The following is a 20,024-nucleotide window of genomic DNA, read 5'->3' as shown; positions in this document are numbered from 1 at the left end:
GTGTGTGTGTGTGTTGTGTCTTTGCATGTACCTGCCCAAGATATGCAGTTGGATGGGCACAGTGAGTGGGCCCTCCAGGTGGCGATAAAGCCGTAGGAGGCATGGCTTTCAGCATCATATTGTGCATTATGATCTGGTGCATCTGGGCATTTTGCATCAGCATCAGTTCCACCATGTCTACCACACAAAATACACATACATATACAAACATATGAATACAGGAAGACTCGCATAAGATAGATCTCTTTTTGCTGTTGCATACCTTCTTTAATGCTGCCTGAGCGTGGTGCAGTGTAGGGCTGAGGTGGGGGAATCTGAGTGATCAGAGGCTGCTGTGGTGGCAGCTGTTGTATGATAGTGGCAGGCTGCTGGGGTAGCTGCGGAGAGAAATTAAATACAGGGGGGAATAATTTTGCACATTTAATTTGCGCTGTTATACATAAACTCACTGCAAGTCAGTGTGAGCAGTAGTGTCAGTATATCTAATGTGAAAGGAAACTGACGCAAAAATAGAAGAGAATAAGGGGGGCAGGGTGAGGATAAGAAGATTAAATACACATAACAGACCACATAGAAACAGAGTAACAAATCTGGGGGATTGGGGTGTTTTTGAGATTAAATGCTGAGTGTCTCACAGTCTGTTGGATGATGCGTGGAGGCTGAGGTGGGGCGGGTGGTGGAAGGGGCAGGGAGGGCAGAGCAGGAGCCGGATGGTAGAGTGGGAGTGGTGGAGGCGGTTGAGGGGCCGGGAAGAAATGTGCCTTGTACTGTCTTTGTGACCCTCCCCAGGTGTGAGGTCTGTTGAGGTCCTCCAGCATGTGCTGCTCCTACACCGAAGCCAAATACAAACAAGTATACACTAATGGCAAAACAGTAAAATGCTTTGAGCTAAGTTAGAGAAATTATTGACAATATAGTTTTGTATTCCTAAATATATATAAATATATCTTAATGTCTTAAGGTAATATTGAAAATGTGTATACTTGGAATATAAAGATTTTGTGCAAACCCTGAGTCTTTGCAGTAGGTCCTGCTTTCGCCTCAGTGCACGTTGAAGTCGATCAAACTGCTCATACTGATCATAACTTCCTGAGGAGACACAATCATGTTCTCAGAAACCACTCCCTTACCTTCCTTCCTGCCTTTTCTAGCAACTCCCATATATCCATTTACTGCAGGGTTAATATTACTACTGAATGTATTTAAATTATATTATTTTATCCTTCATGTACCAAGTCATTCTTAGTATCAGCTAAATGTCTGTAATGGAGAATGTGAAAGTTTCTGTCATCTTACTTGCAGACTGGGCAGACTCTGCTCTGTCGTCCATATTGTCCTTTTTGTTTTCCAGTCTCTAGAAATGTAATTAAAGGATATTTCTTCTTAAATATGTTGATGAAAAATTCAAGCAATATCTTTCCATCTGAACAAACAGTAGACTAGCATCTTACCTACCTTCTGCAGAAGTTTGAGTTTGAGTCTTGTCATCTGATCAACTGCAGAACTGTCATGCTAAAAGATTGTAATTGATAAAGGAGTGTAAGTAAAACATTTTCTGTGTGCTAGAAAATTAACATAATTGGTTTAAATAGTAGACACAAACATACAAGTAAATATATGCATTTAATATCTCATTTAGCCTACCTGAAATCTTGGCATTTGGAGTCACACAGACTTTGTGTACACTTGTGTGTTTGAGTCAAGACTAGAGCTAGACAGTGGTTGCCATGGGACACGCCTGCTTACCACTGACTGCATAACTACTTGGTTTCCATGCTGAGAGAGACAAGAGGAAGCGAGACTTTAAGCATCACCTAAAATTAACAAATTAGTTCAGACCACATTTTCTTCTGATTTGTATTTGTATATATTTTTTTTTTGTTCATTCACTCACACCTAAAATAAATGCAAAAGTCCTGCTTGGATATATTCTGGGGTAATTTAATCTAGAAAGATAGATAAGTGTATTTATTAAATACTTATTAAACATTTTGACCCAGTTTTGTAAGACATGCCTCAGCCGTCTTAAATTGGGGTTGTTCAATCGCCATGGAAACTCCTCAGCCAGTGGAGGATTCCGTACATTCACTTTCAAAACAAGCGAGCGGGTGTACGTTAGCCTCCTCTGATTGGCTACACGAGCCGTCAATCAAAAAGTGCCTACTGAACACAGCCATTTAATTGGTCGATTGGATTTCTAGTTTTGAGTGACGTTCAAAGTAGGAGGCGGTTTATTTAGTGTGCGGGAATATATTTAAGCAACGCAGATTCTATTGGCTGAAGAGGTGGAACGTGATGATTTGATTGGTCCGCTCGTTCCGGGTAACTGGATAAGGGCGGAGTTGAAATGTCTTGGCGGCCATATTGAATATTATCTGTTGACAGTTGTTCCCGAAGAAAGCTCAAAGATTTTTTTTGTTTTAGCCGACTTATGCTACAAGAGAAGGTCTGCTGTGCCTTTCAGCTGAATTGGGACGCATGTCCTGAACCTCTCACAGCTCCACTTAAACCGAGAGATGGATGAAGATGAACGGCAGAGGAAACTAGAGGCTGGGAGAGCGAAGGTTTGTTGCTAACACACGCTAATACTGAATGCTAGTTGACGCTAGCCAACTCTTTTGTCGTAGCTTTGCGTCTGTCCGCTGCCAACTACACCCACTTCCAAAATGATGTTGCCCTTCTGTTTGTCGTTGCTTAGATTCCGGTTGCGAGTTAAATGCAAAGCCCTCGTAACTTTTACTCATTTGCCGCGCGTATGTCGCGGGTTAATCATTAGCTGGCGTTGCGCAAAGCTAAAGATAATAACAGTTGTGAAGTAAGTTGAGGTCGTCGGCTAATGAATTCAATCTCTGAACAATGTCAGAACAATGCACTTCAACTCTATTTACAAAGGCGAGGTGTTTATACCCTATAAAATGTATTTTATGTTGCGTTTGAGCTGTGCAGTGCAGGTGCATCCGATGGTTCAGTTAGATTAACTTCCATGAAGTTATTGCCTGCTGTTGCATTTTTGTAGAAAATATGCTTTTAGCAACCCAATAAACAAGCACCTTTTTTTTTTTTTTTCACCGACAGAGAAACTATTTTACAGCTAACGTTGTTTGCGGGTCTATAAATGTAATATAGGGATTGTGGCACAGTCTCACAGCCTTGAAAACAATGATAAACTTTCTCATAATCGTAATGTTAGGTGTTTATTTGTTGAACATTCTTACAATGCTCTTTACACCACCCCACGGTTGTCTTAAGATGTAGTATTTAGTTGGTCAAAAGTGAAACAAACAGGAGCTTGTGACTGCATAAGAGAGGTGGAGTATTCCCTATGGCATTTCTTCACTGATCTGTGAAAATTGCTACTGAAAAAGCATCTGTTTACTTCAATGGGAAGCCATATTAGTAATGGGCCAATAATCAAGAATTGCCTGCTCTGTATTGACAACCAGGTCACGTCTAATAAAAACTACATTTAAAACTTGGTCACATGTTCAGACTAGATATTTTTCTTTTTCATTTCTTAGTAGTTGTAGTTCATCTCTAGCTCATGGTAGAACCCATTCAAAAGAAATGGGTGGTACATTAGTATGATGCATAATACTCATCAGAACCACTGATATTCCTCATGACAGAAATCCTCCAACATGCCACGAAGCCAGTCGGTAAGTATAGAAACCGGTGACTGGCAGAGACATTTGACTTTGTTTTTAATCTGTGAGAATTATTTCTTTGTGATTTCGGTCTTCTTGCTTTTTCTTCTTTTTTGTTTCTCTTGGTTGGGCAATCGGGGGTTTCTTCTGGTAGTCTGCGCTATGATGTGATTGCTGCCTGTCAACTTTTGATGCTTAAGTCCACTGCTCTTAAAATAATGACGGCCTGTGCAAATGATCGAAACTGTAGACCTGAAAGTAAATGTTGTCCTGTTTCGCATGAATAACTTCAATGTGTAACGTCGACTCACCTTGCATACACTGTCATGCTGGTTGCAGGCCATCAGGTGGTGCAGTGAGCCCACGGGATTTGGGAAGGTTGACTGTGGTGCACTTGCATCTCACATGAATGGTGTTGCTATGGTGATGCAGTGCTGTCAGTTTCCTTTACTGTATTTGGCACCTCAGAAACCTCTGATTATTTGCCACACTGAAAGCATGGCACGCAAATTACACATGGATAAATGCAAACGCACAAAAGAATGAAATCCCGGGAGGCATCTTGTTGTTGTTGAGAACACAATGGACGCATTGAGCAGTCCAGTAACATCTGATGTGGCCACAATAAGCTCCAGCCTTTCGGTTAGTCGGACCCTAAGTAGTGCGAAAGTGGCCTCGGGCAAAACACAGCTCATCTGGCTAATGTGTCTTTCACATGTGGTGTGTATTGTAGCAGGCGGAGGCGGCGAACACGGTGATGGAAGGACACAAAGGGTGGGGCTTTAAGTGATAATGAGTAGGAAAGCAGATAACAAAAATTGAGGTGGGAAGAAATGTAAGTGTGGTTGAGTTAAGGGAATGATTGTAGATGACTTTTAAGAGTCAAAAGAGGATTGTATGGCTGCGGATGCATTGTGTGGCGCTAAATGGGAGTACAAATAAATCTACAGTGTGGTTTTATGAGCAGGCATGTCACATGTCTTCAGAATAAACACTGGTGCATATGCACACATAGTGTTGTCATGAACAATTGCACATGCATGTGACTCATCACACAAAGCAACAAGTAGCTCTCCCAGGGCCGTGTAATCTCAAATTGAATTGAGCATGCACACTCTGATGCTGTTCACCACACACAGAGCTCTGTCTCCTCCTCTCCATGTGAATGCATCTCCTAGTCTCCACCCTCCTTCCTTAGTCTAGACACATGCCATCCTCTATCCAGAGTTTGTGGAGCTCTCTGCACTGTACGTTGGTAGGGAGTTTCAGGATGAAAGGTTTGGCACATTGTGCTGTTGCCTACATACTGCAAGATCTCCATCCACTGGGCAATAGAGCTGCTGTGATGAGGAAGAATTGACAGGTCTGAACACGAGCAAGAAAGGAAGTCGATGATTGACTGTCAGTTATTGATGGAGGGCTTCACGAGGGTCCCTGTCACAATGTGAACTGCTGTAATCTGATTTAAGCTGCATAAAGAAGAGACGAGAGAGAGCGACAGCGATGTGTTGCAAAGAGAAACGGCCTGAGGTGGATTTGTCCCTCTGGAATTAAAGCTAAATATCGTGGCTTAGTTGGGGATAATGTATTTTTTTTCACAGTGAATGAACTTCTCAGGTTCAGATTCTTGATTTTTGCTTCTTTTTTAATTTATTTTTTATTTCATGATTTAATAGAGGACTTGATGTTTCAAAGATTTCCAGTCAACCAGTTTGTCTTTGACTTTGACTTTCATGCCAAAAAATGCAAAACGATCTACATCCATCTCAGGATGTGTACTTTTTTTTTTTTCCCTTTTCACCTTGTGCTGTTTCTGGTCTGCTGAGAGATTGTCCAATGTGTGCCACTAAAATATGCACTTCTCATGGGTTTGATACGGCCCTTTGGAGATTTGAGAGTATTTAGCACCATCACCTCATTTCGAACTCGGATACCTCATCAGGCTATGGTGTAGTCTATTTCGGGTGTGAGTTTGGGATTTCTTCTTGCTTCATTGGGCACTGCCTTTTTTTTTTGTTGCACAACTCTGACTCATCAAAATAAGGGCTGCCAATCTATTTTCTTTTCTACAGCAAGGACTGTCAGCACACTTATGCATGATGTTTTGATTACTTCATGATTTTGCACCTGAGGAGATACATCTGGACTATAGTTCTCTCTCACCCTTGACCTCTGAGCTTCACCATGCTGATAGTGTGGTGGTGCTCAGTGGTCCTGACATACGTGTCCGTCTACCTCTCGCTGTCCTTTCTGCGCAGCTTGCTAGCTTCCGACAAAAGCGGGCGAAAGGCGACGGTGCGGGGGCGGCGAAAAAGACGCAGAAGAGGAAGGGCCAGACTGTCTCGCAGAATGACGGCACAGCGCAAGACCGTCGCGTAGAACCGGCAGCTCCTTCAGCCAGTGATGCAGAGCTGAGCAACAAGACCAACCATGAGGTACACCACGGGTCACACAGACATTACCAGTCATGCATCAGTGATAGTTACTGATGAGAAATGTGATTTGTGTGTAAATGTATATAAATGATGTGAGACTTTTTTGGATTAATTGAAACAGCTGGTCGTTTTCGTCACACAAACTGCTTTATTGCACGATATCGCTCAGGGCTGTTCACGGTTCACGCTGCCTGACTTCCACTGTTTGTCTAATTTTGTTTGCTCACACTTTGCTTTAACAAGTGGTCTGTGCCCCCTGCTCGGTAAACATACATTAGAGAAATGGGTCACTAACCATCACGTTGCCTGTAGGGCATGTTGTCATAGCAACGTGGTCAGGATTAACTGTGGCACTATTTACTGGCTTTTTTTTTTTTAAAGGATAAATTCACCCGCAATATCAGATGTACACATTTTTGACTGACTTTTTTCATCAATCATCTATTTTTATCAGGCAAAGTGGATTTTTTTTTTTTTTACTTTATTCTAAAACCATTTATTCCTTTAGGAACCCCAGCAGGCAGAGAAATCGCAGGTTCAGCAGAACCAGCGACAGAAGGAACAGCCCCCCGTTCCAGAGCAAAGCCCGTCCCCTGTGGAAGATTTTAGAGAAGAGGAGCTAGTTGCTCTCACTGGAAAAGAGCAGCTCAAGGTATACGCAGTCAGTGTTTAAGCATTTACAGAGGATAGCAAATTCTTGCTCTTTTAAGCGTATGATATATTGCATACATACACATTGAGAGCATATTCAGATAGTGGAAACTGGGCTATGAATCAGTGTTCCTGTTTACATGCCATGTTGCGCTGTATTTAGAATTGTTTGATCAGATGGATTCATTTGTCTTCATGCGTTGTTTACCCATAAGACAGGAGGAGTCTTGTTATGGTGTGTGAATTTGTGTGTTCTGTGTCATCACCAACCCATGGGCAATGTAACACTAGCTGCTGTATTTTCAGATCAGTGCAGCCATGCAGAAAAGCGTAGTTCATCTACATTATGCATGTTTATGTGTAGTGTAAATGTTGTAACGTGTCTAAAATTATGTTCCATTAATTCCTCAGATCGGCTTGACTATAGCGTTGCACAGCATTTTACTGGTTACATTTTAGAAGTGGTTTACAAGTAGTCTGTGGTTTAACCTGCTACCTGGCAGGCCGCTGAACAAAATTAGTTTGTTTTGCATTATGTATTTGATCTGTGGAAAGTATGGATGTGTTTATGCCTATGCTAATAAAACTGACCCATATTTTTATTACACTTGCAGCAGTTACAGCAGGCTGTGGAGAAACGTAATGAGATAATTGCCAAGCTCAGCTCCAACCTGCAGGAGGCCCTGGCCAGTAGAGACAAGGTACAGCTAGAGGCACAGTCACTTGCTGGGCAGATTCAGGCGTTACAGAGACAGCTCCAGCAGGTAAGTGCGACTCAAAGCTGAATCTTTGGCAGCACTTCAGGATTATTGTTGCCTAAAATATGCACATAACTATTCACCCGCACAGCCACTGAACATATGTTCTGAATTCTTTCACACAGACCAGTGTAGAGTTCCTTCGCATCAAAAGTCAGTCAGGGCCTGAAGTCCTCAACAGTCATAGACAACAGCATCAGCATGGCCATTGCTCTCAAGATGCAGACATCAATCCTAAGGAGGCACCATCAGGGGAATCAGGGAGTGCAGGACCTGGCTTCCAGTCAAGTGTTGAAGGCTTCAGCACTGACATTGAAAGTGATACAGATGCTGTTCTCCGTAAACTGAGGGCTGAGCTGGAAGAAGAGAGGGAGAATAGCCAACGCGTATGTGCTGAACTAGCGAAGGAGATGGATAAACACCAACATGTGCTTTCTTTACTGGAGAAGGAGAAGAAAGGCAGGGAAGAGGAGCAAAAAGAAAGGGAGGCACAGTTGCAAGACCTCCAGGTCCAACTTAGCTCAGTCCAAACTCAGTGCCTTGAGATGCAGCAGTACAAGATAGAGAAGGAGAAGCTGAACAGAGAAGTCCTGGAGCTGAGGAAAAGGCTTCATGAGGAAGAAGATTCTGCCCTTCGTCTCCAGAGCCTTGAGGAGGAAAGACAGAGACAGGAGGAGGAGATACAGAGGCTTAAAGAGGAGCACAGAGAGGAGGTGGAGAGAGTCAGGCAGGTGTTGGAGGAGAGGGAGAAAGAACTGAAGTTTAGAGAGGAAGAGGTCAACGGACTCAAAGCTTCTAAGAATCGGCAGAACCAAGCGAAAGCTGGTTTTAGTTGTGATGAAAGGTTTAGCATAGATGAGGCTAATCTGGAAAGCGGACCTGAACACGACGACACGAATGTATCAATACCTGGGGATATTACGATGGAGCGCTACTTGTCTTCAGCTCCTCTTGCACACTCACAATCTTCCGTGGTGAATGAAAGCTTTGAACACTGCAGTCAGCTGGACATCTCTGCGGACTACAGGTTAGAGAAATGCTATTTGTTATCCGTGTACATGTTTCTGTTTTGTAGCTTAGTTAAATTTCCTTATTTGTGTCTGTGCCTCTTTTCACAGTTTTGAGCTGAACAGTGAAGTGTTGGGAGATGAGCCTCTGTTGTCAATTTCGAACCGTTTCCCTGAAGAAAACGACAACCTCCACAACAGTTCTAGCCCACTCTGCTCCCCTGGCGTCCCTGTGGCTGATAATTCCAACCCTCAGTCTCCATCTCAGTGGCTTCACAACTCCACTTCCGCCGAACTAGAGATGAGTAAACTGTCCGAGCAGCAGTTTGAGGAGACCGACCTGGAAAAAGAGCTGCTGAATCAGCAATGTGGTGAGCTCCGTGAGGAGCTTGCTCTTAAGGACAGGGACTTGAATGTGTTGAGAGAGGAAATCATCAAGACTGCTGAAGAGCTGGAGGAGGCCAGAGACAGGTACAGTAATTAAGTTAACCAGGGCATGTGGTTAATTGTTTTTTCCAGATACATTTTCAGATTCTTTTCTCCTCCAAGTAAAAAAACAATGGATATTGTGATATTGTGAATATTCTTTGGTTAAACTCATCTACTAATGTTAGTTCATCTAAAAAAGTAAATTCTATGGTTTGGATGTTCAAAGCTATTCTTTTATTTGAATCAAATTAATACCCTTTTAATATCTTTCTATGTTTAGGTGGGCCCAAGTAACAGAAGAGCTCAGGCAGGCTCTCTGGGAACTTGAAGAGGAGAAGGAGAAGAGGAGACATGTTGAGGAGGAGGTGACCTTGAAAGACCATGAACAAGACAACCTGAAGAACAAACTCAATGCCTTAATGGAAGAAAAGGAAAAGGAGAATGCAGTAATGTCGATGGGAAAGAAGGCTGCTGAAACCTCTCTGCTGGTCCCGGCTACCCCTTTATCAGAAGAGGGAGATAAACTGGTAGGGGAGCTTAGAAATGATCGGAAGAAGGAGGCTGCACTCCCGTCTCATCAAAAACAGCAGGAGCTGCTGTTATTGTCTCTGCAGGAGATAAAGCAGGCTTCAGAATCTGCCAAACACAGCCCAGGGCTCAGAGATGACAACCAGCTGCAAACACTGCAGGTATACCAGCGTAATAAGTGGGTTTGTGTTGGCAGCTTAATAGGAATGTAAACATGCCAGTCTCTGCATACAGTTTTTTTTTTTTTTTAAATGATAAAAATAATACTACACAATAGCAGAAAGATATTTGTGTTTAAACATTTCAAAGGGAGGAGGCAATTGAGTCATAAGAAAAATATATTGTATAATGTACCAAAAGCTAAAAGAATTTCCCTTTCTTCCTTTTCAAGGCTCACTGTGAACTTCTCCTGTCCGAGCTAGAAGAAACAAAAACAACAAATAAAACCACAGCATCCCTACTAAGTCAAAGGACTATGGAATTGAATGAAACATTAAAGGCGCTCGAAACTACTCGTGCACAGATTCTAAATGTTCAAACAGAGGTGGAAAGGTTGCGGGAAGAGCTGGAGAAGAGCCAGGGCAGTCTGGACAATGCTCAAAAAGAGAAGAATGAACTGGAATCGGAGATTGTCTGTATGAGACAAAACCTGGCCAACCTGGAGGAGGCCCAAGCCCAGGCTGTGCAGGAGAGGGAAGAGCTCAGGAGAAAAGAAGTGGAGATGGATGAACGGATAAAACAAATGGAACAAGTCTTAGAGGAGGAACTGGAGCAGTTTGAGAACCTGCTAAAAGCCAAAGATGTTGAGGTGAGATATATAATGTTATATGTATATGTAATAACAGTTGATTCATTTTTGCAGAACTGTTTGAATTGCCACTGGCAATCAAGTGATTTACATTTTGTACGGAATAATTTTTACAGTTGACTGAAGGGAGGGAGAAATGGGAGGAAGAGAGGCAGGAGAAGGATAAAGAGCTCCTTGATGTGAAGCATCACCTGGAGGAACAGAGGAGGGAGATGGAGGAGGAGGTGAAGGCTCTCCTGGAGAAGCAGGTCTTGGCTGTTGAGGAGGCTACGGAAAGGCTCAAGACATCTCACCAACAGGAGATAAAAGACTTGGTGGAAAAACATCAGCAAGAGGTTTGATTTAACAAAAAAAAGAAAACAGACTTCAAAGACTGCTAGTTTACAGATTTATGGTGCATTCATTTTTATAATGTGGAATGTTGAAAGTTACAAGTTTTAATTTTAAACTAACAGGACCCCTTTGTTTCACTTTAATTGTTTAATTGTGTAGTATGTATTATATAATACAATATTATACTATATATATATGTATATATTCAGCATCATAAAGGACATTTTTACTGTTTTCTCATGAACATGGAGGGAAATATTTAGATTAAATTTGTCAACATTAATAAAAAAAGACTGTGTAGCCTTTGTGGTGCTAAACCTCCGTGTGACTTCTTCTCCTAGTCTTGTAATCTCCTTTATGTTTATCTGCACACATTCCTAGATTTCTCAGTCAAACACTGACCTAGAGTCAAAGCTGCTGAAGCAGCAGGCCATTATGGAGGAAGAACAGAAAAGACAGATCAGCCTAATCAAACAGGTATCAGAATTAATCTCCCATAAGTTATGTCACGTTTTTGTATTTTGCTGTGTTTGTATTTTCTCACATTCTCTGTCTTCCCCCTCAGGTGACTGAACGTGAACACGAGAGGATGGTTTCAGAGCTGTCTGCCAAACACAATGAAGAACTTATTCAATTGAGGGAAAGCATGGAGGCTGCCCACCAGGCTGAACTGCAGCAGGCACAGGTAGGCTATTTGTATTTACAGACATCTCCAGCTACAGCAAGCCACAAAATATCACTTCTGTCTGTTCTATTTTCTAAGTTTGTCAGTTATAATGACTTGTACTACTTAGTAGTACTTAATATCAGTATTATGCTACTTTGGAACTTTTATCTTTTTCTACTTTGCACCAGTTATAAATTAGTATGGAGGGTAAAAGCTAAATGTCTAAAAAGTAACTCACAGCCCTTTTTCCCACAACCTACAGTCACTACTAGCCTGAGGAAAAGCCTTCACACAAGCCATTCCTTCTACTTTCATTTCATTTAGGTCCAAAAGACAAGTGAGCTTGAAACCTTGCATCTGAGCCTGACCAATGTCCACATGTCACAGCTGGAGCACTCCCAGGTAAACTTTCAGCAGGAGCAGGAATCTACTCTCACCAAAGTCCAGACCTCCCTGAGGGAAACATTTTCCCAGGAAAGTGCACTCCTGCAAGCCCGGCATCAGTTAGAACTGGACCAGCTTAGAAAGCAGAACCAGGAACAGCAGGAGGAACTGCGTGAGCTGGAGAAACTGCGTGAGCTGCACCAACAAGACACAAGTGAGTGCTTTTATAAGTTGTTCAGTCAGTGTTCTTTTTCATGTTCGCCCTTGGGTGCACACAGCATGTGTGTGGGTGAGTCACCCTCATTCTTTAGAAGCTCGTTCAGGACAAAGTAGAGCACAATGACGACTGTAACCTTCAAATTCTCTGACGTGGGTGAATCTTTTCATTTGCTTTTTATGAATGTTCAGATGAGCTGAAGCAGCAGTGGGAGACTTCTGTTGCTCAGGAGAGAGCGGTCATGGAAGAAAAGCAGGCCAAAGAGATACAGGTCACACTTTATAAAAAATGTTGAAAGCGTAATTGAATTATGAACTATTTAAACATCTGCACTGCTGTTTCATTGCATATTTTGGAAGTTATAGCATGTTTGATTCATTTTGATTATATATTTCAATTTATCTTGGTCTTTTTTTCTCAGGCTCTAAGGTCACAGTGGGATAAAGACACTGAGAGCAACCAGTCAAACCTACAAACATCTCTATCAGAGACCCAGAACAGCCTTGCCGCCTCCCAGACCGAACTTGCCAGCATCCAGGCCTCTCTCACCCAGACCAAAAAAGCTCTAACTGAAGCCCAGGCAGCTCTATCTCAGACCCAATCAGAGCTGCAGGAGTCACGGGCCAGGCTGGAAGAACTCCAGACCTCCAGTAAGGAGCAAAACCAGAAACAAGAGGAGGAGTTGAAACAAGCCTGGGCTGACAGAGACGCTGCTGCCCGTGAGTTGCATCCTTCTACAATGCTTCCAGCTTCCCCTCCCCTGCATGCTTCCAACAAGACTGCACAATCTTTTAAAATCGTTATTTTAATAATGAAAACTGTTATCATTTTAATGTGTATCTTCTGCCTCAAAATATAAAAATATATGTAAGAGACAATCATGCTGACTGGCATGATGATTTTGAAGACCACCTACTTTTTTGTTTTTACCAGCATTAATTATGTTAATTTCTTATTATCATTGAGTTGAACACTATTGTTCATTGTATTGGTTTGCTCACTCTGTAAATGTTGCTTAGGTGCTCTCGAGGAGTTGGTTTTGAGTCATAAGGCAGTGCTGCAGGAGAGAGAGCAACAAGCACTCCACCTAGAGGAGAAGGAACGCCAGCTGCAGCAAGAGGTGAGTTCACTCAAACATGTCAACATGTAGTTAAGTTGCCATTTATTTCTGATTTCAGTACACAGGCCCCACAGGCACATTGATTAACATAACTTAATATACATATATTTTTCATTTTACAGATAGTTCATTCATTTAGCTAGCACCAGTCTAAAACAATAGGAAACTTTCAAAACAAATTTTTCTCCTTTTCCATACATCAGGTTCTACGCCTACAGGAGGAGAAGACCCTGCTGAAACAGAGGTCAGAACAGGAAGTAGGTCAGCTGTGGACCCAGTTGGAGAGCATGAGGACAAGTCGTCAAGAGTTGGGAGGTGAGATTGATACACATTCATCTACTGCAAAAGACAACAAAGAAAACATGTTGCTTTATTAACATCGGCTGTTTCTGATGTGATATTACAGAGAAAAAAACGTAAAACTATACTCTCAGACATCCACTGCATGCGTGTATTTCCAGTTACGGTCTTCTTACCATTTTCTGTCTTGGTTGCCCAACTCATTTCTCACAGAGCTGAAGGAGCAGCTGCTCGCTCGCTCATCTCGCGTTGACGACATTGAGCGCCTTAAGACAGAGTTTAATGATCAAAAACAGGAAATCAAAGAGCAGAATGAGGCTGAGCTGGAAAGCCTGAGGAGGTATGAGAGCACAGTCACCCAGGCACAGACCACACACTGTCTGGATTCATTTATTTTCACAAAAGTCCTCTTCTCTATCCATGTTTGAAATGTGATGTTAAGAATATAAACTGATACCAGCTGTAACTATGGTCGTACAGCCTTGTATTGCCCACAGTCTACAATATTGTCAGTTATCTGTTGAATTTCCTCTTTCTACCATTTCGCTGACCCTGTGCAAATTATACATAATTTACCTTCATCCTCCTTTAGGTACTTTGAGCAGCGATTGCGGGTAACAGAGGAGAGCTACAGAGAGGAAATTGCTCTGCTCCAACTGAGGCTGGTGGAAAGAGCCTTGGAGGAATCTGTGTTAAAAACCACAGATGACAGGTATGCCAGTAGGTCTGTATTTAAGAGCAGCATGTACAAACTTGGATGAAATTATTTTAATATCAATGCCTCTCTGTTTCAGTTTCATATCTCAAGGCCAAGCTGAAGAGGAAGAAGAGCATGTGCTTTCTGATACTGGCCTCAAATTGGAGAAACACAAGGTGTGCACATAGCAAATGTATAATAAACTGTAGCTGTTGCTAGATAAATGTGTGGTATGAAGTGCTTTGAAATTAGCCGCTGTCAAAGTTTCTTAATTGAATGTTGATGTTTCACAAAACAGTAGAGTTAATTTTTTCTGAGCATTTCACTGCATTAGTTTGGTGATTTTGATCACTAGGTATCCTAAACATCATGTTATGTCCCATCCAGGAAGCGCTTGAAAGTTTGCACCTTCAGCTGGAGGAGAAACACACAATGGAGCTTTCCGATCTAAGATCTTCAATGGCTCTTTCCTTTAAGGAAGAGGTGCAACAGGTCAGACACAAAACTCAACCCTTTAATATTTAATATCTTTGTTTATACCAAATAAAATAAGAAGCTAATACAAGGGAGGTTCTTGGCACACAGTACCAGGGTTCCCACTGGTCCTGGAAAATCTGGAAATTCAGAGACAGGTTTTCCAGTCAATTCATTAAAATGACCACTATCCTGGAAATCTATGTTGTCCTGAATTTTTTTTATTGTATTTTAGCCCTTCTTTCAGATTGCCTACATAATCCCCTTATGGTCAGGTTATGTTCGCTTATAACTATTTTGTAAAAGAAAATCATTTCAGAAAATGAAATAAGAGTGCTGGAGGGAATTCAGACCATTGCTCCTTTTTTGCTATCAAACAGCTGGCCAATCACAGCGTGAAGATAATGTGAATGTTAGATAGTCAGTTTCAGAAAATTGCAGAAATGAATGGAGATAGCCCCCCCCAATTGATCATCTGAACTATGTGGATGGAGAGGGTTTCCAAAGCTATTTTTGACAGCTCGACAAACAGTTCTGATGGAGTATACTGGTGCCTGAATGCTTCATTTACTTGTTGTACATTAGATGCGCTCCGACCTCACTGACCACTACTATGATGAGCTGCAGGAAATGAAGACTCGTCACGCACTGGAGCTGGAGCAACTCAGAGCCAAACTTTCTGACCGTCACTTACAAGGTACTTCACACTTACACATTCTAAAATACAAACGTGTACCATGTTGTATTGTGGAATAGCTTAAGTTAAATAACGGTTACCTCAAATGTCTACTGCAGAGATTACCAGAGTTCGTTTGGAGGCAGCAAAGCAGGTTGAGGTGAGAAAGGATCTATACAACAGATTAACACACAAGTTAATGGAGTGTAATATAATGAGATTATGGTCATTTTAATTAGGTGGAAGTGGAACAAAGGATGTGGTGTCACACTGAGGAGCTGCAGACAAGGATGACCATCATCCACAACCTGGAGGGCAGATTGGCTGCCTTGAGTAAACAACATGATGCAGAAATGCAAAGGAACACACAAAAGGTACACACTCATGTACAAGCATGCACGCTAGAAAGGTACAAAATATACTGATAGTTATACAGAAACATAAGTAATGTGGTGTGAAATTCCCATATAGTATCATTAAACCTATGTGCATGCTTTTGCCAACTCCTACAGTTGAAACAGGAATTTGCTGGGGAGCTCATTCTTCTGGAGGAATCTCTGAAACAAGAGCGAGAGCATGTGCAGGAGGAGATGAAGAAGCTGAGAGAAGAGCTCCAAGAGAAGCATGAAGCTGAGCTCTCTGCCCTCAGATCAGACCTTGACAGAGACACTGAAAAGGAGAGGACATGCCTTGAAAAAGCACTTCACGAGGAGAAAGAGAAGTTAAAGTCTCTACAGGCTGCCCTGGACAGCGATGAGAGTAAGATCATTTTTGAAAGATTCACATGGGTTGTCAGTATAATATTAGTTCATTACATTATAGCTTCCAGACAGATTAGAAGTTTTGGAAATGGAATACACCAAGTAGTGGTTCTCCATACGTTTGTAACATGTTTGTCTTTTAGGTCCACAGGTCCTAATAGTAAGGCAGAGACTGGAGGCCCAGTATGACAGTGAGCTGCAAAGGGCAAAGAGCTGCATGGCAGCAGATATCAAGGAACTCACTGCTCTCCTTCAGGAGCAGGGTGAGGAGCGGCTACACCAAGCCCAAGAGAGGTGAGAGGCTCAATGTCCTTGATTAAAGCTGGAGGTCAATGATTTGTCAGGGGTTAAATAGACCCTGAAACATTAGTCATGCTTGTATTGTTACATTGAGCATGTTTTGTTTTTTGTTTGTGTGTTTTTACTTAGAACATACACACAAAGAGGTGCAGATAGGGGATTTGGGCTTAGTTTGATTTAGTTTCCAGAATGAGTTTGCTCATTTCTGTTTAATTTTTATTGTTTAAAAATGTTTAGTTTTAGTTTTATTAGTTCCATGTCTATTTATTTTATATTTCTATATTTCAGTTCACTAAAATACACACCTAGTTTAGGTTGTTTAGTTAGTTTTAGTTGTTGTGAAATTTAGTGTACATGCCAAAATTTCAGCAAAAATTGGTCTGAAAATTGTGTAGCCCAAGTCACCGGGGACTGGTTTGATTTTCTTTAATTCCTAACAAAAATGCCTCCAGTTTCATGTTGAAGACCCTTGTAAATGCTTTGTTTTTTGACGATTTTGTGTACTTTTTTTTTTCTTAATTTGTCTGTGTTCAGGTTCCAAGAGGAAAAAGCAGTGTTGGAGCAGAGTTTGGCCCAAAAATATGAAATCTCTCTGGCGGAGCTAAAGAAAAAACATCAAACTGAGCTGGAACATGAAAGAGCAACACTACTGAACAAACACTCCCAAGAGATGGACACACTCGGTGCCAAACACAAAGCACAACTAGATTCACTCAGTGCCAGTCACACAGATCAGCTTGCAGCTATGGCCGTTGAGCTTGAATCCAAACACAACGCTGAGCTTGTTGCCTTGGAAGCAGCCGTCAGTTCCAAACGAAAGGCAGACGTTGAAAGTCTGGAGGCCATCTTTCAGGAGACCAACCAGGCTCAGCTGGAGGCTTTAGAAGCCGAGTTAGCTCGCAAACACCAGGAAGAGAGGGATGAGCTGGAAAAGAGGATGCTGGGTAATATGGACACTTTGGAGGCCACATACCTGAAAGAAGTGCAAGTAAGGACACAAACTCCTTCAAGTAAAAAGTGACCCTGAGCCTTATGTTAGCAATGTTTGAAATTCTCTAGAAGTACACACTATTGCCGGGTTTCTCAGTTTGTAAGTACTTTTGATTGCTATTGTCTTTTTAATCTCAGAGTCTGCGTGATGAAATGGTGCAACTTGAAGAGAAGCATCGTCAAGACATGAATCGCCAGAAGTCAGAACATCAGCAGACAATGGAGCGCCATTCTGCAGAGCAGCTATCCATGAGGGAGGAACTGAGGAAAGAGTTGGCTCAGGTGCACATAGAGAAGTTTAGTGCCATGGCAGCAGAGCTCAGCCATGTTCACAAGGTGAGAGGCTGGTTGACGTCTGGTATACTTCAATTTAATCAATAAGCAAAAATACAAGACTTATTAAATGAATGGTTTCTTTTTTTTTCACAATTTGTTCTTATAGACTGAGCTGGCTGCTCAAAAAGAGGCCTTAGATACTGAACACTGCAGAGCCCTGGAGACCCTTAAGAAGCAGGTAACCTACATTACATTACTGTGGTTTTATAATCCACCTAAAAAGCCAAAATTATAAGTGTCTACTCATGAAGAGGCTGATTATGTATGCAATGTTAGTTCAGTCTTGGTAATATAATTGCAAGACGTAATAGTTTGAAGTAGACATGCTGACATGCGTGGAAAATATAGAATTTCTGCATATTTATAACAGCAAAATATGCTAGGTTTGGTAATATGAGAACATCCTGCTATGGTGCAAATCTCTTGAGCAGCTCTAGTTTATTGCACTATTTAATAATTTTTGCATCTGTGTGATGAAGTACCTTGAATTTGTATTTGATTCACTGGATTGTATCTATATGTTCTATTGATTTTCTAAAAATATATCACTATGTATATTGTTAATGCAATATAAAATGACATTACATTACAACTCTTCTGTGATAGGGGTTTAGCTCTGTCTCTCTTTAACCAGCACTCTGGTTTATCTTGATTTTTCAAACCTTCTTTCTCCATTTTGATATTTAATGGTCAGTCAAATTTAATTTGTTTTCATCCTGTGTGCTTTCTCAGGTTTTAGAACTAGAGCAACAACACAGCACTGCTCTCCAGGAGCTCTCACAAACCTACACTGCAGAGAAAGAACAACTCATCGAACAGCATCAACTCCAGCTACAGGTGTGTGTCGTGACTGAATCGGTCTTTTTCAGGGTGAATTAATGTCTAGTGCTCTGCCTAGCAAGTTGTTTATAATGGTTTTCAGTAGAGTTCTTGTCTCTATGGCTCTTACAGCCCATTAGAGAAAGGATTACACTGAGTTATTGTTCATCCTTTATAATGGCGTATCTGTGCGTGGAGGCACAGAGTATTTATTCCTTTTTGGAGAAGCTCTATAAATGCGAACATTTGACCAACATTTTTTGAAACTAAAAACAAGCTAAAACACTTTGCATATCCAGCACACCATGCTTTATTCAACAAATGTCTTCAGCGATCTTGCCTAACATATCAACGTGTTGTGTATATAAGGAAACTGGAAACTGCCTCAAGCGCCACTCTGATGAAAGCAAGATGGCTGAAAACATTTGTTTTATAAAGCGCGGTGTGTTGGAGAAGAGTTGTGCGACGTGTTTTAGTTTTGGCAGAATTGAACAAATACATGACATGTGTCTGCTGTAGGAGTTGAGGGGTGCCTCTGCGCGGGAATTGGAGGCATGTCGCAGAGAGCTTGACGAGGAGTCATCAAGGCAACGTCAGCACTTCCTAGAGGAGGTGGATCTCCTCAAAGTCCAATCAGAGGAGAGACTACAGGACAGGATTAATCAACTGATGGTAAAAAAAAAAAAAAAAAATACTACTGATGATGGTGGAAATAGCTTTGAGGCATCCTTTTGCTAAAGATAATTAATATTCATACAACTTTTGTGGCAGCTTTATTGCATATAATCATTCATTTTATGTGGAAAATATGATTGTGATCATTTTATTTGAAAAGGATGCCTTTTATGTTTTTGACTCGGTGCCAGTTTAAAACATCATTATGTAATAGCCCTGGATTATTGAGAGCTGTAGTGTGTGCGTGTGTGGCAGCATTGCCTTCTCTAAGCTCCAGCTGCACCCGTTCATTCTTAGGGATAGCTCTTTCTCTTGGACTCTGTCCCACTGGAGCTTTATTCAAACCCAGTTTCCACATAATCCTACCATCATATAAGGAGAAGTGTTCTCTCCGTCTGTCTCTGAATCTGCTTGAATGTGTTTGTGTTGCTGCCATCTAAACAGTGGCTAAATGGATGGATCTAAGCTTTTTATCCTCTGATGCAGAACGTTTTAAGGCTGAAGGTACTTCCCCCCCCCCCCCCCCCTCCAAAAAGACATTTGGTCATTTGACCATCCTGAAATGTGGGAGCTCAGGTAGTCAGCCATAAGGCCAGTGAGACATGGTCAGGAGTCGTCTCTTTTTTAGCTGAGAAAGGAATAAACGTAACAACTGGATAGGTGCAGGCTGTTTTAAAAGTGGGCGAAATTTCAATCTTTTTTATTTCATCGGGTACCGACACTGCGGCTTTCTTATGAAGAACGGAGTTTGAGAGAGCAGAGACAGAGCCGGCGAAGCTTGAGGACAGCTGAGGCGGATGCTTCTACCAATCTGAACCAGGAGGTAGAAATGAGCGGAGGCTACACAGGCAAAAAAATGAGCGCAGCCTCACCCTGCCACCGCTGAGCAGCTAGACTGACTGTAGTGGCCCCAAAGGATACCCTAGAGAAGAGAGAGAAGACACAACCACACACAAACACGTCCGACACACACACCGAGCACCACACGACCACACCAACACACCACACACCACAC

At 41.8% G+C, this 20,024-nt stretch overlaps 1 protein-coding gene across 1 annotated transcript in view; it reads left to right on the top strand.

Annotated features, from left to right (window-relative positions):
• Positions 1–2,362: 2,362 nt before the first annotated feature.
• Positions 2,363–20,024, top strand: part of pcnt (pericentrin) — a 37,559-nt gene continuing 19,897 nt past the window's right edge. Inside the window, exons 1-30 of the mRNA XM_035673678.1 lie at positions 2,363–2,564; positions 5,903–6,079; positions 6,588–6,731; positions 7,345–7,494; positions 7,614–8,515; positions 8,607–8,966; positions 9,205–9,613; positions 9,844–10,260; positions 10,377–10,595; positions 10,975–11,070; positions 11,159–11,278; positions 11,585–11,858; positions 12,053–12,132; positions 12,283–12,580; positions 12,881–12,981; positions 13,185–13,296; positions 13,495–13,621; positions 13,874–13,993; positions 14,076–14,154; positions 14,366–14,470; positions 15,038–15,149; positions 15,248–15,288; positions 15,368–15,502; positions 15,641–15,887; positions 16,033–16,183; positions 16,724–17,177; positions 17,318–17,515; positions 17,622–17,693; positions 18,248–18,352; positions 18,854–19,006. Coding sequence (XP_035529571.1) covers positions 2,517–2,564; positions 5,903–6,079; positions 6,588–6,731; positions 7,345–7,494; positions 7,614–8,515; positions 8,607–8,966; positions 9,205–9,613; positions 9,844–10,260; positions 10,377–10,595; positions 10,975–11,070; positions 11,159–11,278; positions 11,585–11,858; positions 12,053–12,132; positions 12,283–12,580; positions 12,881–12,981; positions 13,185–13,296; positions 13,495–13,621; positions 13,874–13,993; positions 14,076–14,154; positions 14,366–14,470; positions 15,038–15,149; positions 15,248–15,288; positions 15,368–15,502; positions 15,641–15,887; positions 16,033–16,183; positions 16,724–17,177; positions 17,318–17,515; positions 17,622–17,693; positions 18,248–18,352; positions 18,854–19,006 — 6,006 coding nt within the window. The 5' untranslated portion in view covers positions 2,363–2,516. The remainder of the gene's footprint in view (positions 2,565–5,902; positions 6,080–6,587; positions 6,732–7,344; positions 7,495–7,613; positions 8,516–8,606; positions 8,967–9,204; positions 9,614–9,843; positions 10,261–10,376; positions 10,596–10,974; positions 11,071–11,158; positions 11,279–11,584; positions 11,859–12,052; positions 12,133–12,282; positions 12,581–12,880; positions 12,982–13,184; positions 13,297–13,494; positions 13,622–13,873; positions 13,994–14,075; positions 14,155–14,365; positions 14,471–15,037; positions 15,150–15,247; positions 15,289–15,367; positions 15,503–15,640; positions 15,888–16,032; positions 16,184–16,723; positions 17,178–17,317; positions 17,516–17,621; positions 17,694–18,247; positions 18,353–18,853; positions 19,007–20,024) is intronic.

Source organism: Morone saxatilis, unplaced genomic scaffold, assembly GCF_004916995.1.
Source record: "Morone saxatilis isolate NCDOM2014 unplaced genomic scaffold, NCSU_SB_2.0 Contig3, whole genome shotgun sequence".
In the NCBI taxonomy this organism is placed as follows: Eukaryota; Metazoa; Chordata; class Actinopteri; family Moronidae; genus Morone; species Morone saxatilis.
Note: the sequence above shows the minus strand (reverse complement) of the source record. Positions and strands in the feature narration are given on the sequence as shown.